Source organism: Solanum stenotomum, chromosome 3 (genome assembly GCF_019186545.1).
Source record: "Solanum stenotomum isolate F172 chromosome 3, ASM1918654v1, whole genome shotgun sequence".
Classification (NCBI taxonomy): Eukaryota; Viridiplantae; Streptophyta; class Magnoliopsida; order Solanales; family Solanaceae; genus Solanum; species Solanum stenotomum.
The window spans coordinates 14998780-15021248 of record NC_064284.1 but is presented as its reverse complement, the minus strand read 5'-3'; the positions used below and the strand labels follow the sequence as shown (position 1 = coordinate 15021248).

General features: G+C 27.3%; 2 protein-coding genes across 2 annotated transcripts; one reads left to right on the top strand and one right to left on the bottom strand.

Moving 5' to 3' along the window:
* The first annotated feature begins 1523 nt into the window (after positions 1–1523).
* On the top strand, positions 1524–3564 carry LOC125858465 (omega-hydroxypalmitate O-feruloyl transferase-like). The gene is made up of 3 exons (XM_049538254.1): positions 1524–1594; positions 1682–2142; positions 2557–3564. Exons 2-3 carry the CDS (start codon positions 1699–1701, stop codon positions 3412–3414), a joined length of 1302 nt encoding a protein of 433 aa, XP_049394211.1. The 5' UTR covers positions 1524–1594; positions 1682–1698; the 3' UTR covers positions 3415–3564.
* A 4263-nt stretch (positions 3565–7827) lies between these two features.
* On the bottom strand, positions 7828–8963 carry LOC125858475 (auxin-responsive protein SAUR50-like). Its single transcript, XM_049538265.1, has one exon. The coding sequence runs from the start codon at positions 8624–8626 to the stop codon at positions 8150–8152; it is 477 nt and encodes a 158-aa protein (XP_049394222.1). The 5' UTR covers positions 8627–8963; the 3' UTR covers positions 7828–8149.
* Positions 8964–22469: the final 13506 nt, after the last annotated feature.

Sequence of the window (22469 nt, the reverse complement as noted above, 5' to 3'; positions counted from 1 at the left end):
ATATGATTAAACATGAAATGGGTTATTTCATAAATTCATTTAGTAAGAAGAATTTTAGCATGAATAATATTAAAGAATTTTCCAAGATCAATTATTTTTTGTAAGAACTTTTAGAGAAATAAAGAAAGGAGAAGCATAATGGGTTTAAATTTTTTTAATTTATTTATGGGGTCCATGTTTATATAACATAAAAAATAATTTATTTGTTCATATCTAATTTATTTTAATAAGAAATGTTGTTGAGTGATTTTTAAAGATAAAAGTCTTAAATCGAGTGATTTTATTGATACAAAACAAAGTTGTGTGACTTTGCTAGATAATTTCTTATAGTTCAAGGTCCCAATTAATTTTCTTGGATTGTGAAATGTGAAACTTCCCTAAATTGATTAACCATTTTAGTACCCAACTCTTATAGCTTCTATTACAAAAACAAGTTTGTTTATAACTACAATAGTTTACCCCTAATGTTACATTGTTATTACCTTACGTTAAGGGTATTGTATTTGCATAAATGATTAGATTAACACCTACTTATTTGTCTTATTGTAGATGAGAACATATTTTAAAGAAAAGAGGATTCAAATTGACAAAAGCTACAAATATTGGAAAATATGTTACTTTTTAGTATACAATATTAGACTAAGTAATTGATCAACTTAATTTGGAGGCCAACTCTACCAAACCATACAGGAGTTTACTTCAATTCTTACGCCACATTTTTTGAATTGGTACCATTTGGTTTTGGGGCCAGTAGCCTACCACACCCATATGACAACAACAAAATCTCATTCTTCAACTCAAATACTTTGAAAAAAATAAAAAATTAGAACTTTTTCCATTGTCATTTTTTAATTAGTGGTTGTGTGTGGTTAACTTGCATGCACCTCACATATGGATCAAGGACGAGCTAGGGGGTTCACTGGAAAAGGATTAAACTTACTTTTTATGTATATATAGACTTAGGGTCCATAACATCTATACTTTTTATGTATATATAGTCTGGGTATGAATTTATTTGAACTCAATAACTTTTGCTCAAATAGTGTATTTATATTAAGAAAATCATTAAGGTTAGAACCTGTCGTTTTAAAATCCAGAATCCATAAAATTAAAATTTTAACTTTATCTTTGTTAATATTATAGATGTTATGCGTTTACTTCTTTATATTTTAAATTTCATAAGTAACAATCCAGACTCGACCTCTACTACTTAAACCTACTGCTTCCCGGCCACCAGCACATGTAAAAAGCAAGTTTGTTCATCATATACTATCTGCATTATCATTTATTGTTATTTTTTTAAAAAAAAAGAAAACCTTTTTCTTTTTGTTTACGTACCCAAATTTTCTCCTCTACCATTTAGACAGCTTAGCGTATAAATAGCTTTAATTAGTAATATAAAAAAATACAGCTCCTATGGTCCTTTTCAATAGTACACATTTTTGTTAACCAATACTCAACAAATAGTCAATAGTCCAACTCATGCATTTCCTATATATATATATCCAAAGTCATTTATCTCCACACTCACAAGTATACCATTTCTAGACTCAAAATATCAGAACATTAACTGCATTTTTTCCCTGTCTTTTAGGTACTTTTTTTTAAGTTTTTGTTGTGTATCTTATTTTTCATGCCACTTCAATTTCTTTAACTTTTTTATTTGTTTCTTCAAAAACAGGATTTTTAATTTGAGAAATGGAGAGTGGTAAAAACAATGTTGCTATTGAGCTTATTGTGAAGCAAGGAGTGCCAAGTTTGGTGGCACCAGCAGAGGAAACAGAGAAGGGGCAATATTACTTATCAAATCTTGATCAGAATATAGCCGTGCCGGTTCGAACAATTTACTGTTTTAAATCAGAAGAAAAGGGGAATGAGAATGCTGCTGAAGTGATGAAGGATGCTTTGTCAAAGGTTCTTGTTCATTACTATCCACTAGCAGGGAGATTGACAATAAGCCAGGAAATGAAACTTATTGTGGACTGTAGTGGAGAAGGGGCAGTTTTTGTTGAGGCAGAAGCAAATTGTAACATAGAGGATATTGGTGATAATACTAAGCCTGATCCTGTTACACTTGGCAAACTTGTTTATGATATCCCTGGTGCTAAAAATATACTAGAAATGCCTCCCCTGGTGGCTCAGGTACTATGAATTCTTTCTTTATTCTGTTGATTTCTCAAATGATCACTTAATTCAGAGTTATTAGTATCTCATAAAGTGACTTTTTTTCTAGAAAGTGACTTTCTGAGATAATAACTATTAGTTGAGTGACCATCTGAGAAACCAACTCGTGGTTTGTTTTAGCCCATTTTGCACAATAGAAGTTTATGAATGAAGGGAATTCAATTGAACCCTTCATGATAAAGTTGCTCTATTGTGCAATTCTAGGATATGCACATGACTTGTGTTCACAAAATCACTTGACCAACAATCCAAAACATGTATAAATAACTTAGCATTCAACCAAGTGCGCTATTCAATCTTTTTGAAGCATGGATGCGCGTAGATAATATGAGCTCAATTCTAACTAAGTGATAATATATTCTCTATTTTCAGGTGACAAAGTTCAAATGTGGGGGATTTGTGCTTGGTCTGTGCATGAACCATTGCATGTTTGATGGGATCGGAGCGATGGAGTTTGTGAATTCTTGGGGTGAAACTGCTAGAGGTTTACCTATCAAAGTCATTCCATTCCTAGACAGGAGCATACTCAAGCCTAGAAATCCACCAAAGCCTGAATATCCTCATAACGAGTTTGCTGAAATTGAAGATATATCAGACTCTACTAAACTATACCAAGAAGAAATGCTGTATAAGACCTTCTGTTTTGACCCTGAGAAGCTTGAACAACTAAAAGCAAAAGCCAGAGAAGATGGCAATGTTACCAAATGCACTTCATTTGAAGTCCTTTCAGCTTTCGTCTGGAAAGCGCGAACTCAGGCATTACAAATGAAGCCTGATCAAAAGACAAAACTTCTCTTTGCTGTTGATGGAAGATCAAGATTTGATCCCTCAATTCCACAAGGATATTTTGGAAACGGAATTGTTTTAACTAATGCACTCTGCACTGCTGCAGAGATAGTCGAAAATCCACTTTCTGTTGCTGTTAAGTTGGTTCAAGAAGCTGTTAAATTGGTTACAGACAGTTACATGAAATCTGCTATAGACTATTTTGAAGCAACAAGAGCTAGGCCTTCTTTAACTGCTACTCTTCTTATTACTACTTGGTCTAGGCTTTCTTTCCACACGACGGATTTCGGGTGGGGAGAGCCTATTGTATCAGGGCCAGTGGCTTTACCAGAGAAGGAAGTTTCTCTGTTTCTTTCTCATGGGAAAGAGAGGAGAAGTGTCAATGTGCTTCTTGGATTGCCAGCTTCTGCTATGAAGACATTTGAGGAACTTATGGAGATCTAAACAGCCATATTGCAGCCTTAATTTGCCATGAAATTTACTTTATTTATGTGTAATTGATTGTGTTTTTTACTTTGTGGTGTTGTTATTATTGGTACTTTGTATTGTTATTTCTGTTTGGCATCAATTCATGCTCTTTTGCTTGTTTCTAAATGTTCATTTTAGCTCCATGCCATTGAGATCAACAGTGGTTCTCCATCAAACTTTTTTTTTTATAGTACACATCACGCGTTGCTCTTTTACCACTAGACCAAAGCCTTAGTGCTGGTTCTCCACCAAACCTTCCACTTATTAAAAATGGAGGCAGCTAGAGTTTATAGATGTGATAATATCGCTAAATAGTATGAGTAAATCATGTTTTATAACATAAATTTCTCATTAGTTCACGATGGGAAAAGTATAAAATCAATCTATCAAAATCATTGAACTTTGCTTTGTATAAAAAAAAATCACTTAATAAATCTAACATTAAATATAGTATTCAACATAACAAAATAAATAAAATATATATTTGTCTCAAGTAATCATGAACCCAAAAATAAATAAAATGATAAAAACTATTTATTAGTAGAGAAATTTCAGAAATAGCACATAATAATGCTATATAGCTATAGTTTTGGCAGATGCGTATTCAAGATTTCGGCTAGATGGGTGCACGATTACGAAAAAATGTATCTTAAATATAAATTTGCTCAATTTGACTTTTAGTTTGTAATATGAACCATTAAAATTTAAAAATTATAGGTCCAAAATATATAATACTACTAGTTTTAAATTTTAATATACACATTTGATTTAATTATATAAAAAATTTACAATGCTAAATTTTTTAGGAATTCTCAATGTAACACACTTGAAATTTTTGAAAGAATAAAGGAAAATAAACAAAAGAAAATTTAGTTGAAACGACAAAAGTGTAACTGATAACCACTTGGAAAAGTGTTACTCAAAGAGACAAGATAGATATAAGATTTAAATTTCAATCTCTCACTTAGAGAAGTGCACCCAGTCATCATCGCATTATTATATGATACTTTGAACATGGGTTCACACATCTATATTTAAATATTTTTTAAAAAATATAACACTACTATATATGATCTAGAGAGGGGAGCATGGGTTCACGTGAACCCACGGCACCCCCTCTAGATACGCCTATGAGTTTTGGTAATAGTGCTCGATTTGTATTTGCAAATAAACAAACAGGGTAAGTATATACATATGAAGCCTGCGATTTATATATTTCGCTTGCCCGTTTGTATACAAATTCTATAATTATATATTTAGAAATTTTTCAGAACTTTGTATATTTCGCTTGTCAATATACAAACAAGGTAATTTACTATGATTTTTTTATAAATCGTATACAAATAGCTAGGATAAGCATATACAACTTCTGGATTTATACAAGAATCAAATTATACAAATTCTGAATTTATACAATCAAGACTGAATTGTACAAATTCTGAATTTATAGAATTAGGAAATTGAATAGCAAAATTTCGCTAAATAGCCCCAGATTAAAAATAATCGAAACTATAGCTATATTACATAATATACTCTAGATATTTGTCATTTCACATAAATTTTCCTTATTATTATACCCGACCCATCCACAAATTGCCTTTAAGCTTTGTCCAGGCCTATTTGATCTTATCAACGACATTTTTTTAGTTCTTGGGTGTTGAAGTCTTTTAATCCATTCTTAATAGATTTCAACCTCCTCGTACATGTCCTGCATCCCTCTTATTGGAATGCTCTAATTAACCAATTCTTTATCCACAACCAAAAACTACATTATTATTATTTTAAAAAAAAAACACTCAAATACTTCTATCATAATTACTAATTCCATATGCTTAATTTTTTTTAAAACTACATGATTAATTATACAAATACTTCTATCATAATTACTATTCTACCTATAGTTTGAAATAATTATATATTGTCTCACTAACTAATAGTTTCATACCAGATTTCAACTCAAATACACTTAGATACATATATTTTTGCTACCAGATACACTAAAATATGGAAGAAGGTGAGTGAGAAAGGAGGGAGACGAGCGAGATAGTCTATGTATCCCAGATATATGTGAATCACACTAGATACATGTATGTGGGATACCATGACATTATGAAATACATATACATAGGCAGTGGCGGATCCAGGATTTCAAGGTTGTGGGTGCTCCCTTAGCTATAGTGGCGGATCGAAAATTTCGACTTAGGAGTGTCAAAATATAAAAAAGTAAAATCGTGTAGAAGTTAAGGAGTGTCACTATATATATATATATATATATATATTATTTTTAATTGTTTTTACCTAACTACACGTACAGTATAATCTTCCGACAAAAAATTGTCGGTCGACACCCCTCGAGTATATATGGCTCCGTTATTGCTTAGCTATCAATCACAAATATAAGTGCACAAATTTAACACTTGTTATAAAAAGGACAATCATATTTAAGCACGATAACAAAAAAAAATTAAAGAAGAAACATTACAATAAAAATTATCTTGGATAAAAAAAAAGCTAGAAAAGGCCACTAGCGAAAGAAAAAAATTAATAATCTGCATGGGAGAAAAAAAATAAAATGAAGTCCAATAAGAATCAATAAGTAAGAGAAGAGCTAATTTTTAAACTAAAAATAATGTCTTTGGAGGGAATCGAACCTCTGGCAATAAATAAAAAGAATGAAAGACCTCGAGCACCCACAATAAACCACCACGCCAATTAAGTCATTGTTCCTATGGGTGCTCTCTAATAAAATATATACAATTCTTCTTTCTTTCTATATAAATATATATAATTCGATACGAGATTAATGGGTGCTCGAGCACCCATATAGGACCATGTAGGTCCGCCCCTGTACATAGGGAGAGAGGCAAAGCAGAGAGGAGAGTGACAAGTGAGGTAGGAGAGAGTGAGTGAGAGAGGAGAGTGATGAGTGAGATAGGAGGGAGGCAAGAGTCAGATACATGCGAATCCATTTGGATACAGTGTATCTAGGACAAATTACACCTAATTTTGAACCCATATATCTGAACTCCAAATTATGGTAAGAAACATAATATTATAAACTAGCATGAATCTAAATAATTAGCTCCTAAAATAGTGGAATTTATGTTAATTGCCCTTAATTTTTTGTATACATCACTTTTGTGTTTTATCTAATATTTAACTACTAAAAAGAGTGACTTGTCTTGATCTCATTGTTACATGGGCATTTAATGCCCTACACATCAACTCAATATGAAATCTCTCTCTTCACAAATTGTACACGTTTTGAATAAGGCAGTTGACAATTTTAATTCACACAAGAAAATTTATGTGCATTAATTATTTCAAAGCTTATGGGTCTCTATCTCTTTGTTACTTTTAGTTGTCCACCAAAATTTTCTGTGTTAAATTAGGCCATCAAAAGGCAATTTGAAATTTGGGTAAAGACCATAAGAGCCCTTATGTTTATCAAAATTCAAAAGGTATCACCTAGATTTCAATTGTCATTATGGTACTCCTTCCTTCTGTCCAATAATAGTTATTTATTATTGACTTGACACACTCTTTAAAAAAAACATAAATAAAAAGGTAATTTTACTATATCACCCTTTAAATATAATAAATACATGTTTTGAACAATGTTATAGGGGAATAACTATAATTAATGATATAAAATAGAAATTAAGTGTAAAATTATCATTGATTTCATAAAGTAGACAAATATTGTTGGACATTCCAAAATAGTATAATGGACAACTATTGTTGGACTTAAAAATAGTCATTTTTGTTTAGGGGTGGACATAGTTTGGATCCACTCAAAATCCAAATCCAAATCTGAACTTCTTGGATTATTGAATATCCAAACCGAAATTTAAATTGGATATCTAATTTTAAAATTAAAAATTCAGACCAAAATTAATCACTTTCCTCTAATTAAAATTTATGAACTAATATTGAATTTAAATAAACAGTGGCCATCTATTATATGCCCAAGGAAAAAAATAATCTTTATACAATTTACTATATAATTAAAAAAATTGGCATGCAAGTGAAGAGGAAAAATAAACCAGAATACTTGTGATATAGCTATAGACACGTCAAACACACACAAATAAGGCCCGTAGGAAAATAGAGCCAATTAAGCACCATATATTTGTTTGTTGTTGCAAAATATGTATTTATAGCATAGATTTTCAGACTCACAGGCCACTGGTAATTTTCTGCATGTAAGCATATCACACATATCCGTCAAAATGGTGGGATTGCTTCATTCTTATTCAGAAGTTTCGTGTTCAAATCTTGGGTATGGAAAAAATTATATAGGGAGTGCTACCCCCGAATATGCTCTGCAATACATGATCAGAATTTGATTGGAGCTCTAATATAAGCTCCAAACACCAAATGAAAAACCAAAACAAAAAACAAAATCGACGAAGCAAATTCAACTTAATATGTCTGCATACACACGTGTATAACTATAAGTGCGGCCTACAAACTCCACATACCTTTAAAAGAAACATATTTTTTTAAAAAAATAAATCAACTTCTAATTAGGTAAATATGCTATGGACATATTTTTTTTTTATAATACAGGGTCATTCAGATCAGCTTGCACGTACCACGACTATGTTTTTGTTTTTGCTGAGATTTGAACCTTGATCTTTTATATTATATAATTTTCACTTGCTTCATTCATCGACATTTTTGGGTGCCTCTATTAACATACTTATCATCATGCACAATTGAAAGAGTTGAGGCGTTTGAACGATCTTGGTGGAGTGAGACTCTTATAAGAACCATAACCCTTGGCCATTTGGCTATTACCCAAACGCCTACTAGGACTAAATAATGGACTACATGATCCACACCCTATTGAATCATCAATCTCTTTCTTATTGACCATATCAGCCAACACTACATAGAAGTAATCAACATCACAAGGCAACAAAATTGGGCCTTGGCTATAACTATAACCATACTCTTTTTCAGCATCTTCAAGCAATTTCTTGAATAATGGATGGTTTGCATACTTTGTTTTTATAACAAACTTCTCTTTATTTGGCCCAACATAAACCCAAAAACACCCTTCTGGAGCAATTGTACTTGTGCTTCTCCCATGCCATGATTTGCTCTTGGACAAATTTTCTCCACCTACTTTCTTCATTGGTAGATATTTCTCCAACTTCTTAATCATTTCACCAATATTCATTCCCTCAATAAAACAAATTACAATCAATCCAAAAAATTCTTTGCACACTCAAAACTATGTACCGAGTCACCAACAACAAGACTCTTTCTATTGGCGTGGCGCTGTTGGATGATTCTGATCAATAGAACACGAAAAAGATCATTGGTTTGGTGTGTCAACCTCTATCATAAGCTAAATTGAGCATATATCTCATTTTTATCCTAGTTGGATTGTTCATATATACCTTTTGTAAGAATCTTTCAACTAATTAGGTGAAAAAGTATATATGACCTTTAGCTTATTCAGAGAAGTGTTGGTTGTTAATTTATGATGAAGATAGCAAAGGCCATAAAAAGGATAAGGAAAAATAGATGAAGCCTTAAAAGAGTAAATGACCATATAGGTTGTTCACTGGCCAAATAGATTCAGTCCTGAATAATACTTGTACTTTGTCAACGAAGAAAAAGCCAACCTTTATTATTTGAAAAAAAAAAAGATGTATAATATATGGTTTTATTAAATTCTAAAATGGTGACAACTTCTTTGTATTCAACACCCCCCACCCCACCCTCAAGCAATGAACAAAAGCGTGAATTAAGTAATAAATTGTATATACCCATTAATAATGGTGCAATATTGCATCGGATATGTTATTGATCTTGTTGTTGTTGTACCACTCGATGTAAATGCAGAGTTACATGTGATGTGTACTGTTTTTGTCCCATTTTAATTATCGATTCTGATATTTTCACGTTTATTAAGAAAAATAATAAATACAAGGTGTAATTTATTAAATTAATTCTTGTTAACTAATGAAGTTATATATATAATTACCTTTTAAATGAATTAGTTCGAATAAATACTTTTTGAATTGTAGATGCATAATTTTTTTTTTATAAATTATATAGTTTATGTGAACGTAACCAACCTATTCTAATCTTCTCTGTTATAATAGAATAATAACAATAAGGTGTATGGTTTAATTTGAGTAGCGCTGTAGTGATTCTTGTGGGCGCCATAATGGGAAGGTAGACTGGGAATACGTAAGCGGGATTAATTATACTAATTAAGTTTAATTAACAGAAACCTTGTATTATTGTTGAATAATTCCAGCGAATTATTTGGATAAGATATTAAAAAAAAGGTCGGGATCAAGATTCAGATGAATCAATCTTGTTGGAAGGAATAATAAATAAAATGAAAACAAAGTAAAAAATATATTAAAACATCTTCTGATTTTATCGTATAAATTTTAATTTTAAACAGTTATTTTTAAGTTAAAAATTATAAATTATAAGCCCATTGAAAAATAAAAATTCTTTATAAAAATAGTCATTTTTACATATAAAAAATAGTTATTTTTCATATTGAAATCTATTGTTATTTTTATTTTTTCTAATTAAATATAGTAAGTGAACAGAAGACCATTTCATCTTGAACTATTACGTATGTGATGATCGATTACATTAATTAATTAAATACACTTTCATAGTGGGGCCAATACTCTATTAATTTGAGGATCAAATATTTTATAATTATACCATATGGTTTTGGAGGGCGTTATTTTGCATTTCATATTCGAGGTAATTATAATTATAATTAGTAATAATTCGTCATCATTCATGCTTTTGACAAGTGATTATGTTTTAGTAGCACACGCTATTATTATTAATTATCATAAAAAAAATTAATTGGAAGTGTATCGTGTGAGACATCATCTAATTAACTATTTTATGGAACTAATTAATTCCATTCTTCCACCATGATAAATTGTTTAATTATTCTTTTTAAAAACATTCTTGACAGTTCAAAAATAAAAGAACTGGAATTCTTGGTCTTGATTACATTAAATATTTTTTCTCCTTTGACAATCGGAAAAAGTTCCGATATTACCTGCAATAATTTTTCTTTTAATATGTTTGTAACATGAATTATTAGGTCTATGAACTAATTAAATAAATAACATTGTCATCATATAATATTCACAAGTTCGCTTATCTTATCCGAATATTAGTTTTCTTTTAATAAGTTTGTTCTATACAAATAAATTAATAGTAATAATAAAACTTGATAATTTAATTGTACGCTCTTTGGAGCTTATATCCTATAGTAAATATATATATTTACATATCTAGTGAAATTGAGACTTGGTGGGGAAAGTACACATTAGTAATTAACAAATTATTAAGGATAAATAATTGTAGTCTTATCACTATAGTTTTGAATTATCCTTTGATAGTTAACTTGTATTTAGGAGTTTTAATCTCATGTTAACTCTATCTTATGTATTTCAAATTAAACCTGATGTAAATACTATATATATGTGAATGGAAGCTACTCTCAATATATCGAGAATCATTATCAAATTCTCTTTTTTTAACTTAGTAGCATAGCATTGCGCGATTCCTGCTTCTTTTTTTTTCTCAAACAACAAAGTTTCCTTAATATCCAAAGGCACTAGGCTCAATATGCAGATATCTTCACAAAGGCACTAGGTTTGCCTCTTTTTATTCATTTCCGGGACAAGCTCAATGTCCATACACACTACTGTTGAGCTTCACAGGGGATATTAAGGATAAACAATTATAGTCTTATCACTATAGTTTTGAATTATCCTTTGAATGATAGTTCGCATGTATTTAGGAGTTTTGATTTCATGTAAACTCTATCTCATGTATTTCAAATTAAACCTAATGTAAATATTTTATATACGTGAATGGAAGATACTCTCAAGATATCGAGAGTCATTATCAAATTCTCCTTCTTTAACTCAGAAAATCGAATTTGTAAATCTGATGATTGCGGAATATGTTCATCAACAAAAGTTATTTTGATTTTTGAATTTGGCAAACTAAAATGGGACTATCATGTATTTAAGGTCAATCAGGTATTTCTTTTGGTTAGCAAATTTTTTGAGTCCTTTTAAGGGTATGTGTTTTGTTTAGAAGATAATCTCAAGAATATATGTATATAGTTTAGATAAATAATGGGATGCGGTAGGTTTGGGGGTTAAGAAGATGGGAAGGATATAATCAATATAAATTATTATTTATGAATTTTTTTCTAATTTACGGGTCATTTAAAAAAACTAAGAATTGAATTAAATGGACTATATGTTAATGAAGTGGGGATTCGTTAGGTTTGAAGGTAATTTTGAAAACTTTTGTTAGCGATGGGTTAATTTGGCTACATAGTATAAATTATTGATATTCTTTTTTTCCCCTTCATTTTTAGCTTTTCGATTTAGGAAAACTACACCGTATAGTTATTTATTAAAATAATAGTTAACAAATATATATATATATATATATATCATTTTTTATTATTAAACAATATATAGTTATAGATTTAATTAGCAAATTATTTTAATCAATCAACCAAATATACAACTTCGGACTTCCTCCTTGATTTATTGATTTGAAGCTTTAACTATAGAATCAACTTCTGATCCCCCGATATTGGGCTGGGCTGACTGTTTATATTTCTTGGATATGGCCCAATCTAGTAGCTAGACTAGATGGAGAAGAATTGATACATATATACTTAACTCTTAGATTAAATTGACATGTGTTGGTCAAATAAATATTTAGCAAATAAAATCCTAAAAGAATTGACATTTAATAGTCATACATCTATTCTGCCGAAAACTAAGCAAATGCCCCATAAATATAAATTAATCATATATATATATATATATATAAAAGAGAGAACCCTGGGCTCGCCTACGTGGCGCCACCACAAACCAGAATTTCCTTTTAATTTATTTACTTACAAAATTAGTCTTCCCCTTTAATGAAAAGTAGTGACTTTTACGAAAAGTTGCGACTTTTCTGAACGACTTTTTTAAAAAGTTGTAACTTGGATGAAAAGTAGTGACTTTTATGAAGAGTTGCAACTTTTATGAAAAAAATATGACTTTTATGAAACGTTGTGACCTTTCTAAAGAGTTGTAACTTTTTCAATGAGTTGTGACCCTTTCAACAAGGCACAATAAGAATTTGTTCACACTACCATTTGTTGTCTATAATTAGAGGGATTTCCTGTCACTATTATTTGTAGGGTTTTTTTTCTGCTATAGGGTAGTCAAATTCAAATTCATTAATTAAGCTTCTTATGAAGTTTGTTTCATTCTTCAAAGTTTTCTTCCTCCAATTTCATGGAGTTTAATCTTTACTATAAGTCATAGTGATTCATGTAACAATGACAATTTCTTTTTTCTATCTTGGTGACTTTCTTTTACCTTTGTTAAAAAATTTCAGCAAGGATGATTGAAAATTGATTTTTATTGTAATGCGACATTACTACTCTTGCACCTCTCCGCCCACAATTCATAACGCTTTTGAAATGGTTGAATTCATTACATTTGATTCTTTAGTAAACAAATCTTTTATTTCTGCCACTATTATTTGCAGGTTTTTTTTCAATAAGAAAGTTAAATACATATACATTTATTTAGCTTCTTATGAAGTGTGTTCCATTTCTCAAAGCTTTCTTCCTCCTATTTTATGAAGCTTAATCTTTTACCGCAAGTCATAGTGATTCATGTATCCCTTGCAAATTTTTTTTGCTATTTTTGTAACTTTTTTTTTGAACTCTGTTAAAAATTCCAGTGAGGATGATTGAAAATTTATCTTCTTTTTTGTCCCTTTTTACAGGTTTCTTCATATACATTTTGGGAAAATTGCTTATGGATTGTGTTATATTTGATAGCATACAACAATAAATATGTGACTACTAATATGAAACCAATGATGATGTTTGTTAAAAGAACCAAATTGATCTCTTGCTTGCCACAATTAGTATATTATTTTGATTGGTTTTTCTTAGGTACAAACATTTTGTATGGATTGAGGTATACATATTATCGTCTCTATTGAAGAAAATTACTGATTTTTTCCCAGCAGCTAATGAAGAAAAACACAGATACAAAGGCTCGAAAAAAACTCATAAAAAAACTTGGTTTATTATCAGTTCCTTCCAAGACTCTCCAAGTAAAAGTTTTTCCCCTATTTCTTCACTTCTCAATCCTGGAAATAGTAATGACTATTCTGAGACAATGAGGAAAAACATTTATGATACTCACAATTTTATGGTCATTTTTAACATATACATAATACAACATTTTCTTATTATATAAGAGGGAGTTTATGATGGGACATTGTGATGTCCAATCATAAACTCCCTATATAATATATAATATAATAAATCGTTTTTTCTACTATATAATATATATTTATTTTTCTACTATAAGGGAGTTTATATAATATATAATAATATAATATAATAAATCATTTACAAATGACTTAAAATATTTCATATTTAAAGGATATATAATAAAATAGGTTCACTCTCAAAATTCTATCCGGGTCACATATATTGGGACAGAAAAAATAACATATATCATTTTAAAATTACCAAAAAAGTATTATAAATAATAATAATTAACAACTTAAAATATCTTAAAGACATTTTAAAAGGGTTAATTTTGTAATTGTAATTTCTACTATATAATAAAAGGGAGTTTATATAATATATATTCTACTATTATATAATATCATAATAAAACCCCTTTTATTATATAGTAGAAATAAATATAATAAATATATATATAAAATATAATATAATATATAATAATATAATATAATAAATCATTTACAAATGACTTAAAATATTTAATATTTAAAAGATATATAATAAAATAGGTTGACTCTCAAAATTCTATCCGGGTCACATATATTGGGACAGAAAAAATAACATATATCATTTTAAAATTACCAAAAAAGTATTATAAATAATAATAATTAACAACTTAAAATATCTTAAAGACATTTTAAAAGGGTTAATTTTGTAATTGTAATTTCTACTATATAATAAAAGGGAGTTTATATAATATATATTCTACTATTATATAATATCATAATAAAACCCCTTTTATTATATAGTAGAAATAAATATAATAAATATATATATATAATATAATATAATATATAATAATATAATATAATAAATCATTTACAAATGACTTAAAATATTTAATATTTAAAAGATATATAATAAAATAGGTTGACTCTCAAAATTCTATCCGGGTCACATATATTGGGACAGAAAAAATAACATATATCATTTCAAAATTACCAAAAAAGTATTATAAATAATAATAATTAACAACTTAAAATATCTGAAAGACATTTTAAAAGGGTTAATTTTGTAAGTTTATCCATATCACATAAATTAGGACAAAGTGACCAGCAATGTAAGTTATTTGAAAGTTACATAAAAATATTATAAATCACAATAATTAATAACTTAGAACATTTTTTTTTAAAATGCAAATTTGGATGACTCTTCAAATTTCATTTGTGTCACATAAATTGAGACAACAAAAATAACATATATTGCGTCCATTTTAATTTATTTGTCTTAATTTTTTTTATATTTAAAAATTGCGTAAAAATACTATAAATCATGATAATTGACAACATAAAATATTTCAAAAATAAATACATATAAAAAAATTCGATTAATTCTTGAAATTAATCTATCGTTAAAAATTATGTATAAAATACAATAAATCGTGATTTTGACCACTTAAAATATTTATTAAAAAAACAGAAAAAATAAATTGACTGATTCTTAAAATTAATCTATCAATGTCACATAAAATGAGACAAAAGTAGTAATATGTATTGTTTAATGTGAAATTATTGAAAACTACGTAAAATGTATTATAAATGTTAACAATTAACAACATTTGATTGAATCTTGAAATTTTATCAATGCTACATACATTGAGACAAGTGGAGTAATATATATTAAGTATTTAAAAATTACGTACAACCATATTGCTTTCTGTAGGCTTCGAATTATCGTGGTCATTTTTTAGGCTGATACAAGTTTTGTACTTTTTTTTTAATATTATAAATCGCAATAATTAATAATTTAAAATATTTTTAAAAATATATTAAAAATTTAGTTGGTTTCGGGAATTTTATTTATACTATATAAAATGGGACAAAGGAAGCAACATATATCATTTACAAATGACTTAAAAAGCATTAAAAATTACAATAATTACCAATTTAAAATATTTAAAAGCTATATAATAAAATAGGTTCACTCTCAGAATTCTTTCAGGCTCACATATATTAGGACAGAAAAAATAACACATATCATTTTAAAATTACCAAAAAAGTATTATAAATAATAATAATTAACAACTTAAAATATCTGAAAGACATTTTAAAAGGGTTAATTTTGTAATTTTATCCATATCACATAAATTAGGACAAAGTGACCAGTAATGTTGGTTATTTGAAAGTTACATCAAAATATTATAAATCACAATAATTAATAACTTAAAACATTTTTTTTAAAAAAATTAAAATTTGGATGACTCTCCAAATTTTATTTGTGTGACATAAATTGAGACAACAAAAATAACATATATTGGGTCCATTTTAATTTATTTGTCATTTTTTTTGGGGGGTTTTTTATATTTAAAAAATGCGTAAAAATATTATAAATCATGATAATTGACAACATAAAATATGTTTTGAAAAAAAATACAAAAATTTCCACTCATTCTTTAAGTAAATCTATCGTAAAAATACTATAAATCATGATAATTGACAACATAAAATATTTCAAAAATGTTGTATGTGGATAGTCTTATTGTGCCTTGAATAGCGTCAAATAAAGTACAAGTTTGTGATAAAAAAACTTATTCCTTTATCCACGCAAACAATCGCTTCAAAATCTCCGTTATTAGCCCCAAAACATACCATTTATATTATTGGGTCCGTGCCCGTGCTATGCACAGGCAACATTACCTAGTACTATAATAAAAAAGAGATTGATGGAGGTTAATAAGAAAGGAGTCGAAGGCCGTCCATTTGAATTTAGTTAATTATATTCTTGTAGGGACGTGATGTTCCACTATACTTGGGAGTGTTGTTGTTCGAGACTTTTTGGTCTCTTCTTTAATGTCTGATGTTGTTCTTTATAACTTCTTAGAATTTAGAAAATTTTATTACTTCTGACCAACTATTTCCATGGAGATTTTCTTAGACTTCTTTCTTATACTTAAAATTTCTCTGTGACTCATAATTTTTGTATAACAAAATGAAAATTAAAAAAAAGATAGCACTTTCAGATTTCAGAAGAATGTTTTACCTTAAGATAAAATGTTCTTAACAATGTATTGTATGTATCGAAAATACGAATATTACTGAATGACCATATGAAAGCTTAGTAAAATAGTTCAATCCTGTGCGAAGCACGGTAATTTACCCAGTTACAAATATACACCCTTTACATTGATGTCGCCCAAAATAATTACAATAGATGCCCTGAATGATAATTCCGTTTAACTGATACTAAACTGACACACACACACACACACACACACACACACACACATATATATATATATATATATATATATATTGATATCATTATTGCTGATAATTTCACTTAACTGGTATTAATATAAATATATTGTATTGGTATCACTAAGGCTGATAGTTTCGCTAGACTGATACTGAATCAATTTATATATACTATATTTGTATCATTAAAGTTTCTTGTTTAGAAATTATTCATTAGTCAATGATATTATAAGTGTGTGTGTGTGTGTATATATATATATATATTTGTGTAGTATCATTAAAGTTTCTTGTTGAGAAATTATTCACTAGTCAATGATACTATAAGAGTATATGTATATATATATATATATATATNTATATATATGTGGTATCATTAAGGTTTCTTATTCACACCCTAACGAGTATATATATATATATACACACACACTCTTATACATATATATACGGTTGTGGTATCATTAAAGTTTCTTTGTCTAGTTCTTTAATGAGACACTCTTTGATCATTCTTAATTATTTATTAATATAATTTATTTATTATTTTATTTTTATTCTTATCAGTCTGAAAATAGTTAGATAATAATTTTTTAAATATATTTTTTATATTTAAAAAATGATATAAAAGAAGACAATCTATTAAAAATAAAAATTTGCAGCTCTATTAATTGAGATTTTATTAAATAAATTAGTAAATTTAATATTCCTTTTAATTATTTTTTAAAGTTAATTAGTTAAATTATATAATATTCAAGTCATAAAATGATAAACCATTATAATAATTTTATATTTAAATTTTAAAAAAATAACATTAAAAAAAAATGCATAAATATAGAAAGGGGAAAAAAAGGAAGAAAAAAATTGAGAAATGAAAAGGTACTGCATGTAAATGGAACAAAAATGTAGGCGCGGCATTTGTAGTTTAGTTATAGATGAAGATCAATTTCGATCCGGCTCCTCTCCATTTATCTTCTCTAAGTTTTAGCTTGGATTAGAGACACATGTCATAATTTAGAATTACGGTTGAGATCTAATTGATTAAAACAAATTCTAATCATAGTGTATTTACTTTCATATATTTGCTTCTTAAATAATTTTTGCAATCCATTATATTTTTCCTAAATATATTAAAAACTTTTCTTTATTGCCATGCATACATATTTAAAAATTTACTAAATATTTTTTTTTTTTGAAAAAAATTAAAATACTGTTAAACGTTTTTATTATTCCAGTAGAGTATTAAGAGCTACTGTGTCTATAAAGCAATATTGACTCCATTTAGGGAGTAAGAAAGAGTTTAAAGTTGAGGTACAAAATTTATTTTATTCCTAAAATTAGAAAAGAATGTCAGGTCAAAAAATTGAATTTTTTATTTGGCAAAAATTATTTGAGAAATGAAAGTAAAAAATCAGCAAAAAATTACTCAAGTAATTAAGAAAAGAAATTCTTCTAAATGTATTTAGGAAAATATAATGTAAATCTAGAATTGTTGGATTGCAAAAATATTTAAGAAACAAATATATGAAAGTAAATAACTATGATTAGGACCTTGCTTTTAATCAATTAGATTTCAACCATTAATTCTAAATTATGACATGTGTCTCCAATCCAAGCTAAAACTTGGGGAAAATAGAAAGAAGAGAAAGGGAGAGAAGTCAGATCTTGCTTTATAGAGAAGGGGACACATGATGTAAATTGTTTGAACTAACCGGGCATTTTGAGGGTGTTTGGATGACTTAAAAGTTGGTCAATCCTACTTTTAAGTCAGTTTTTGACTTGTAGAAATGTTTGACAAATACAAAATAAGTAAAAAAGACTTAAAATAAGTTAGAAAGTGTTTGACAAGGTTAAAATAATCTATATATTATAATAAAGCTGGATATGAAAACGGTGACGTGGCACTCTCTAAGGGCTTAATTCTTATTTTATTTTTTTGTGGTTTTTTTTGGCATTTTTCTCTTATTTCTTTCAATTATTTTATTTTCATACCTCTTCAATTACATAAATATTAATAATGTCCATAACTCCTAACCTTTCATATTCATAACCTTCAAATAATTTAATATACAAATTTATGTCATCTTAAAATCACACTTATAAAAACCTATTTTAAGACATATATGATGATTATTATTTTTTTACATTTTTCCTCATTCTTTATCTTTTATCTCTTTTGTTGGTTAATTTTTTATCTTCTTTGATCTAATTTTGCAGGAGAGATCTATAATGAAGGTTGTTAGATATTTTTATGCAGTTCGATTTTACAAGGTAAAACTATTTGATGTGCCTAATATAGTTATCACTTTTTCTCTTTCGCAATTATACATTCAGTATTATTATTTTTGAATTCATGATAATATGAATGACAAAGTTTTTTTGGACAAAACTGTTTGATTTTTTCTTTTTGCTTCTCTTTGTAGTCTATAGAGAATTTCTTTTTTCTTCTTTTTGTAGTTTTTGGAGCATTAGGTTCTGTTATATTGATAAAAAAAAAATCCTTCCTTTATCTTTAACTCATAATTAAATATTCTTCAAAGTTTTTATTTGATTAGTTAACTTCATTTTTATATTTTGTTGTTGTTGTAATGTTAACTTATTTTGTTTTCATGTCAGGATATTATTGAAAATAGAAGTGGAAAAGAAAGCAAGACATACATGTATGCTACTCAATAAAGCATGTGTATATAGTTTTGTAGTCATGTAAATCAACTTTTAATTTATGATGGAACACGAGAATGTTAAGTTAATTCATAATTTTAAAATATTGTATAATTTATAAAAATATGTTTATTGATATGGAACTTTATAGTCTTCATATTTTTGGTTTTTTTATTTATTATTATTATTATTAATAATAATAATAATAATATTAGAAGTTCTCAAGTTTTTGAGAGTTTCAGAGATCACTATTACAATATGCTTGGTCAAAAATTGATATACAAAAGCATTTGTTTAGGATAAAAATGATTTGGTGAAGTTGTTCACTCTCAATCTACTTTTTGTACCAACATAAGAATTATCTAGATATAAAAAAGTGGTGTAGCACATCTCTTTGGCCAAGAATCTTATTTTTATTTATTTTTGGACAATTTTTCTGTTTATTTATTTCTTACTATTGTACAAAAATGAATGTATCAATTACTACTCCATTGATTCATATGTTTAATATAAAATTTTAAGTATCTTTATTTTTCTCACTTTAATGACTTTTGATGATCATAACTCTTAAATTATATTAATAATCATGTTCATGATATCATTTGATATTTCATAGTGTTGTCCTATAAATAACGGTATTAATTTTTTTTTTTATAAAAAAAAATGATAAAATTTATATGTATAGTAAATCTAGGAATTATATACATATAAATAAATAAAAAAACTAAAAAAATAATTTCCTTAACTCTCTTTTATTTTTGAGAAAAACTTTAAATTCCATCACTTAATTTTTTCAATAACAAACTTATGTTAAAAATGTTAAAAAATCATATATAAAAATTAATTTTATTCTTAACTTCATAAATGGGGTGTATATAAGGATAATAAGAGTCATTTTTTTTCTTTTTCCCGTAATAAATGTGAATATATGATTAATGTGTATTAAATTGATTATTATTGAAAGCAAATAAAAGCTTCTTTTATTTTTTCTACATCAAAGAAAGAGTTATCTTTTGGAGAGTTATTACTTCAATTTATTTATAATAATTACCATGATAATATTTTAATGATAAAAATAATTATATTTATGTTGTCAAACTTTTTATTGTCCTATCTTCAACATTGCATACACGTATTACTTTAAAAAAACTATTTCTTTGTCGCTCTTTGATGATCTCTATGCAATTGGATTGGGTAAATATCACACCAAATCTCTAAATTATATCATGACTTATATTTTATATCTCAATTTATGTTATGCGTTTAATTTTTTTATTTTTTATTGTAAAAATATAACTTCAACCGTAATGTTGCACTATTGCAATTTAATTCTCCCTTCTTGCAATGTCTCTACAAAAATGAGAGTTTAAATACACAAAAATTAATATTAATGAATTTTATGAGACACAATTTGCATTAGATGAGTGTCAGTATTAACATCGAAAAAATATGTCACTAACATTTGAATTTCGTGCACGACTATGTTAGAATATAATACAAGTATTTTTCTTTCTCACTATGATTTACCATAAATGTATCTTTATTTATTTATTTGCATTATTGTGTCACTTATAAAAATTAAAGTCACGTAATTTATGATCGAGTAGATTTAATATTGTTGATTGAACCAATAATGTTTCTATAAAAATTATTGAATTTAGTATGAAACTATGATAATTAGATTGTCAATTAACTGAAGCTTTTCATATCAACATTTATATTTTCAACTCTTTTATCAGTATAAAAATTTCTTTTTAGCAATTTTTCTGAATAAGTAATATCAAAATCGTATTTTAATTTATTTCTCTCTTTTATTATATTATATTATTAAAACATTTATCAAATAGTGACATTAATTATTTAAAAATATATTTAAGTTTTTTTTATAATCGCGCGGAGCGCGAACATGTACACTAGTTTAAAATAAATTGAAAATGACTTAAAATAAGTTAAAAATCAAAAGTAGGTCTCTCTCTACTTTTTATTTTTTAACTTGAAAGTCATTTAAGTTTGACCTTACATTTTATTTTTTAATTTAAAAGTCATTTAAATTTGACTTTTTATTTTTGGTTTAAAAACTACTTTTTAAGTCAATCCAAGCAGTCTCAGAAGTTATTAACCATATAGGCACCATGTCATTAATTTTTATTTCTTTTTCACTTATTCACCATTTTTTTTCTCTCACACTTTTTAAAATTAATTATATCAATTAATTAATTTATTAATATACCCCCTCTTTCTTCTTCCTTGTTGTTCACCATTTAAACCTTCAATGCCACTTTTTTTTGACAACTCAAATAAGAAATGAAGATTGCATAAGAAAGTTCATAAAAAAATAATAATATAAATTCTATGAGAAGAGTTTGAATGGATCTAGAAATCAAAATGGGTTACTCAAAATTCAAGAAAGTTTACATTTGCAAAATCGACATCAATAATATAGAGCGAAATCGACGTCAATAAAATGACATTGGTATTGAATTTTACAAATTATTAAAGGACTAGTGAAATGAAAATAGTGGATAGAGATGCGATGACGATGGAGGAGGAGGTGTTTCAATGGAGAAAGAGGTGTATTGAGGAAGACAACAAAATGAAAAGAATTTTTTAAAAAAGAAATTAAAAAGGGGACCTAAAATTTCATTTACTTCTAAATAAGAAAACTTACATATTTTTTTAAAGAGTTAATATATCAAGAAAAATTATTTATAATATTAGTTATATATTACCAATAAAAAAAGACATGTTTAGGACTTTACAAAATTTAGCCTTTTTTTTCCCTTTTCTTGCGCTTTTAGGAGGTACACTCACTCTCTCTGCCACGT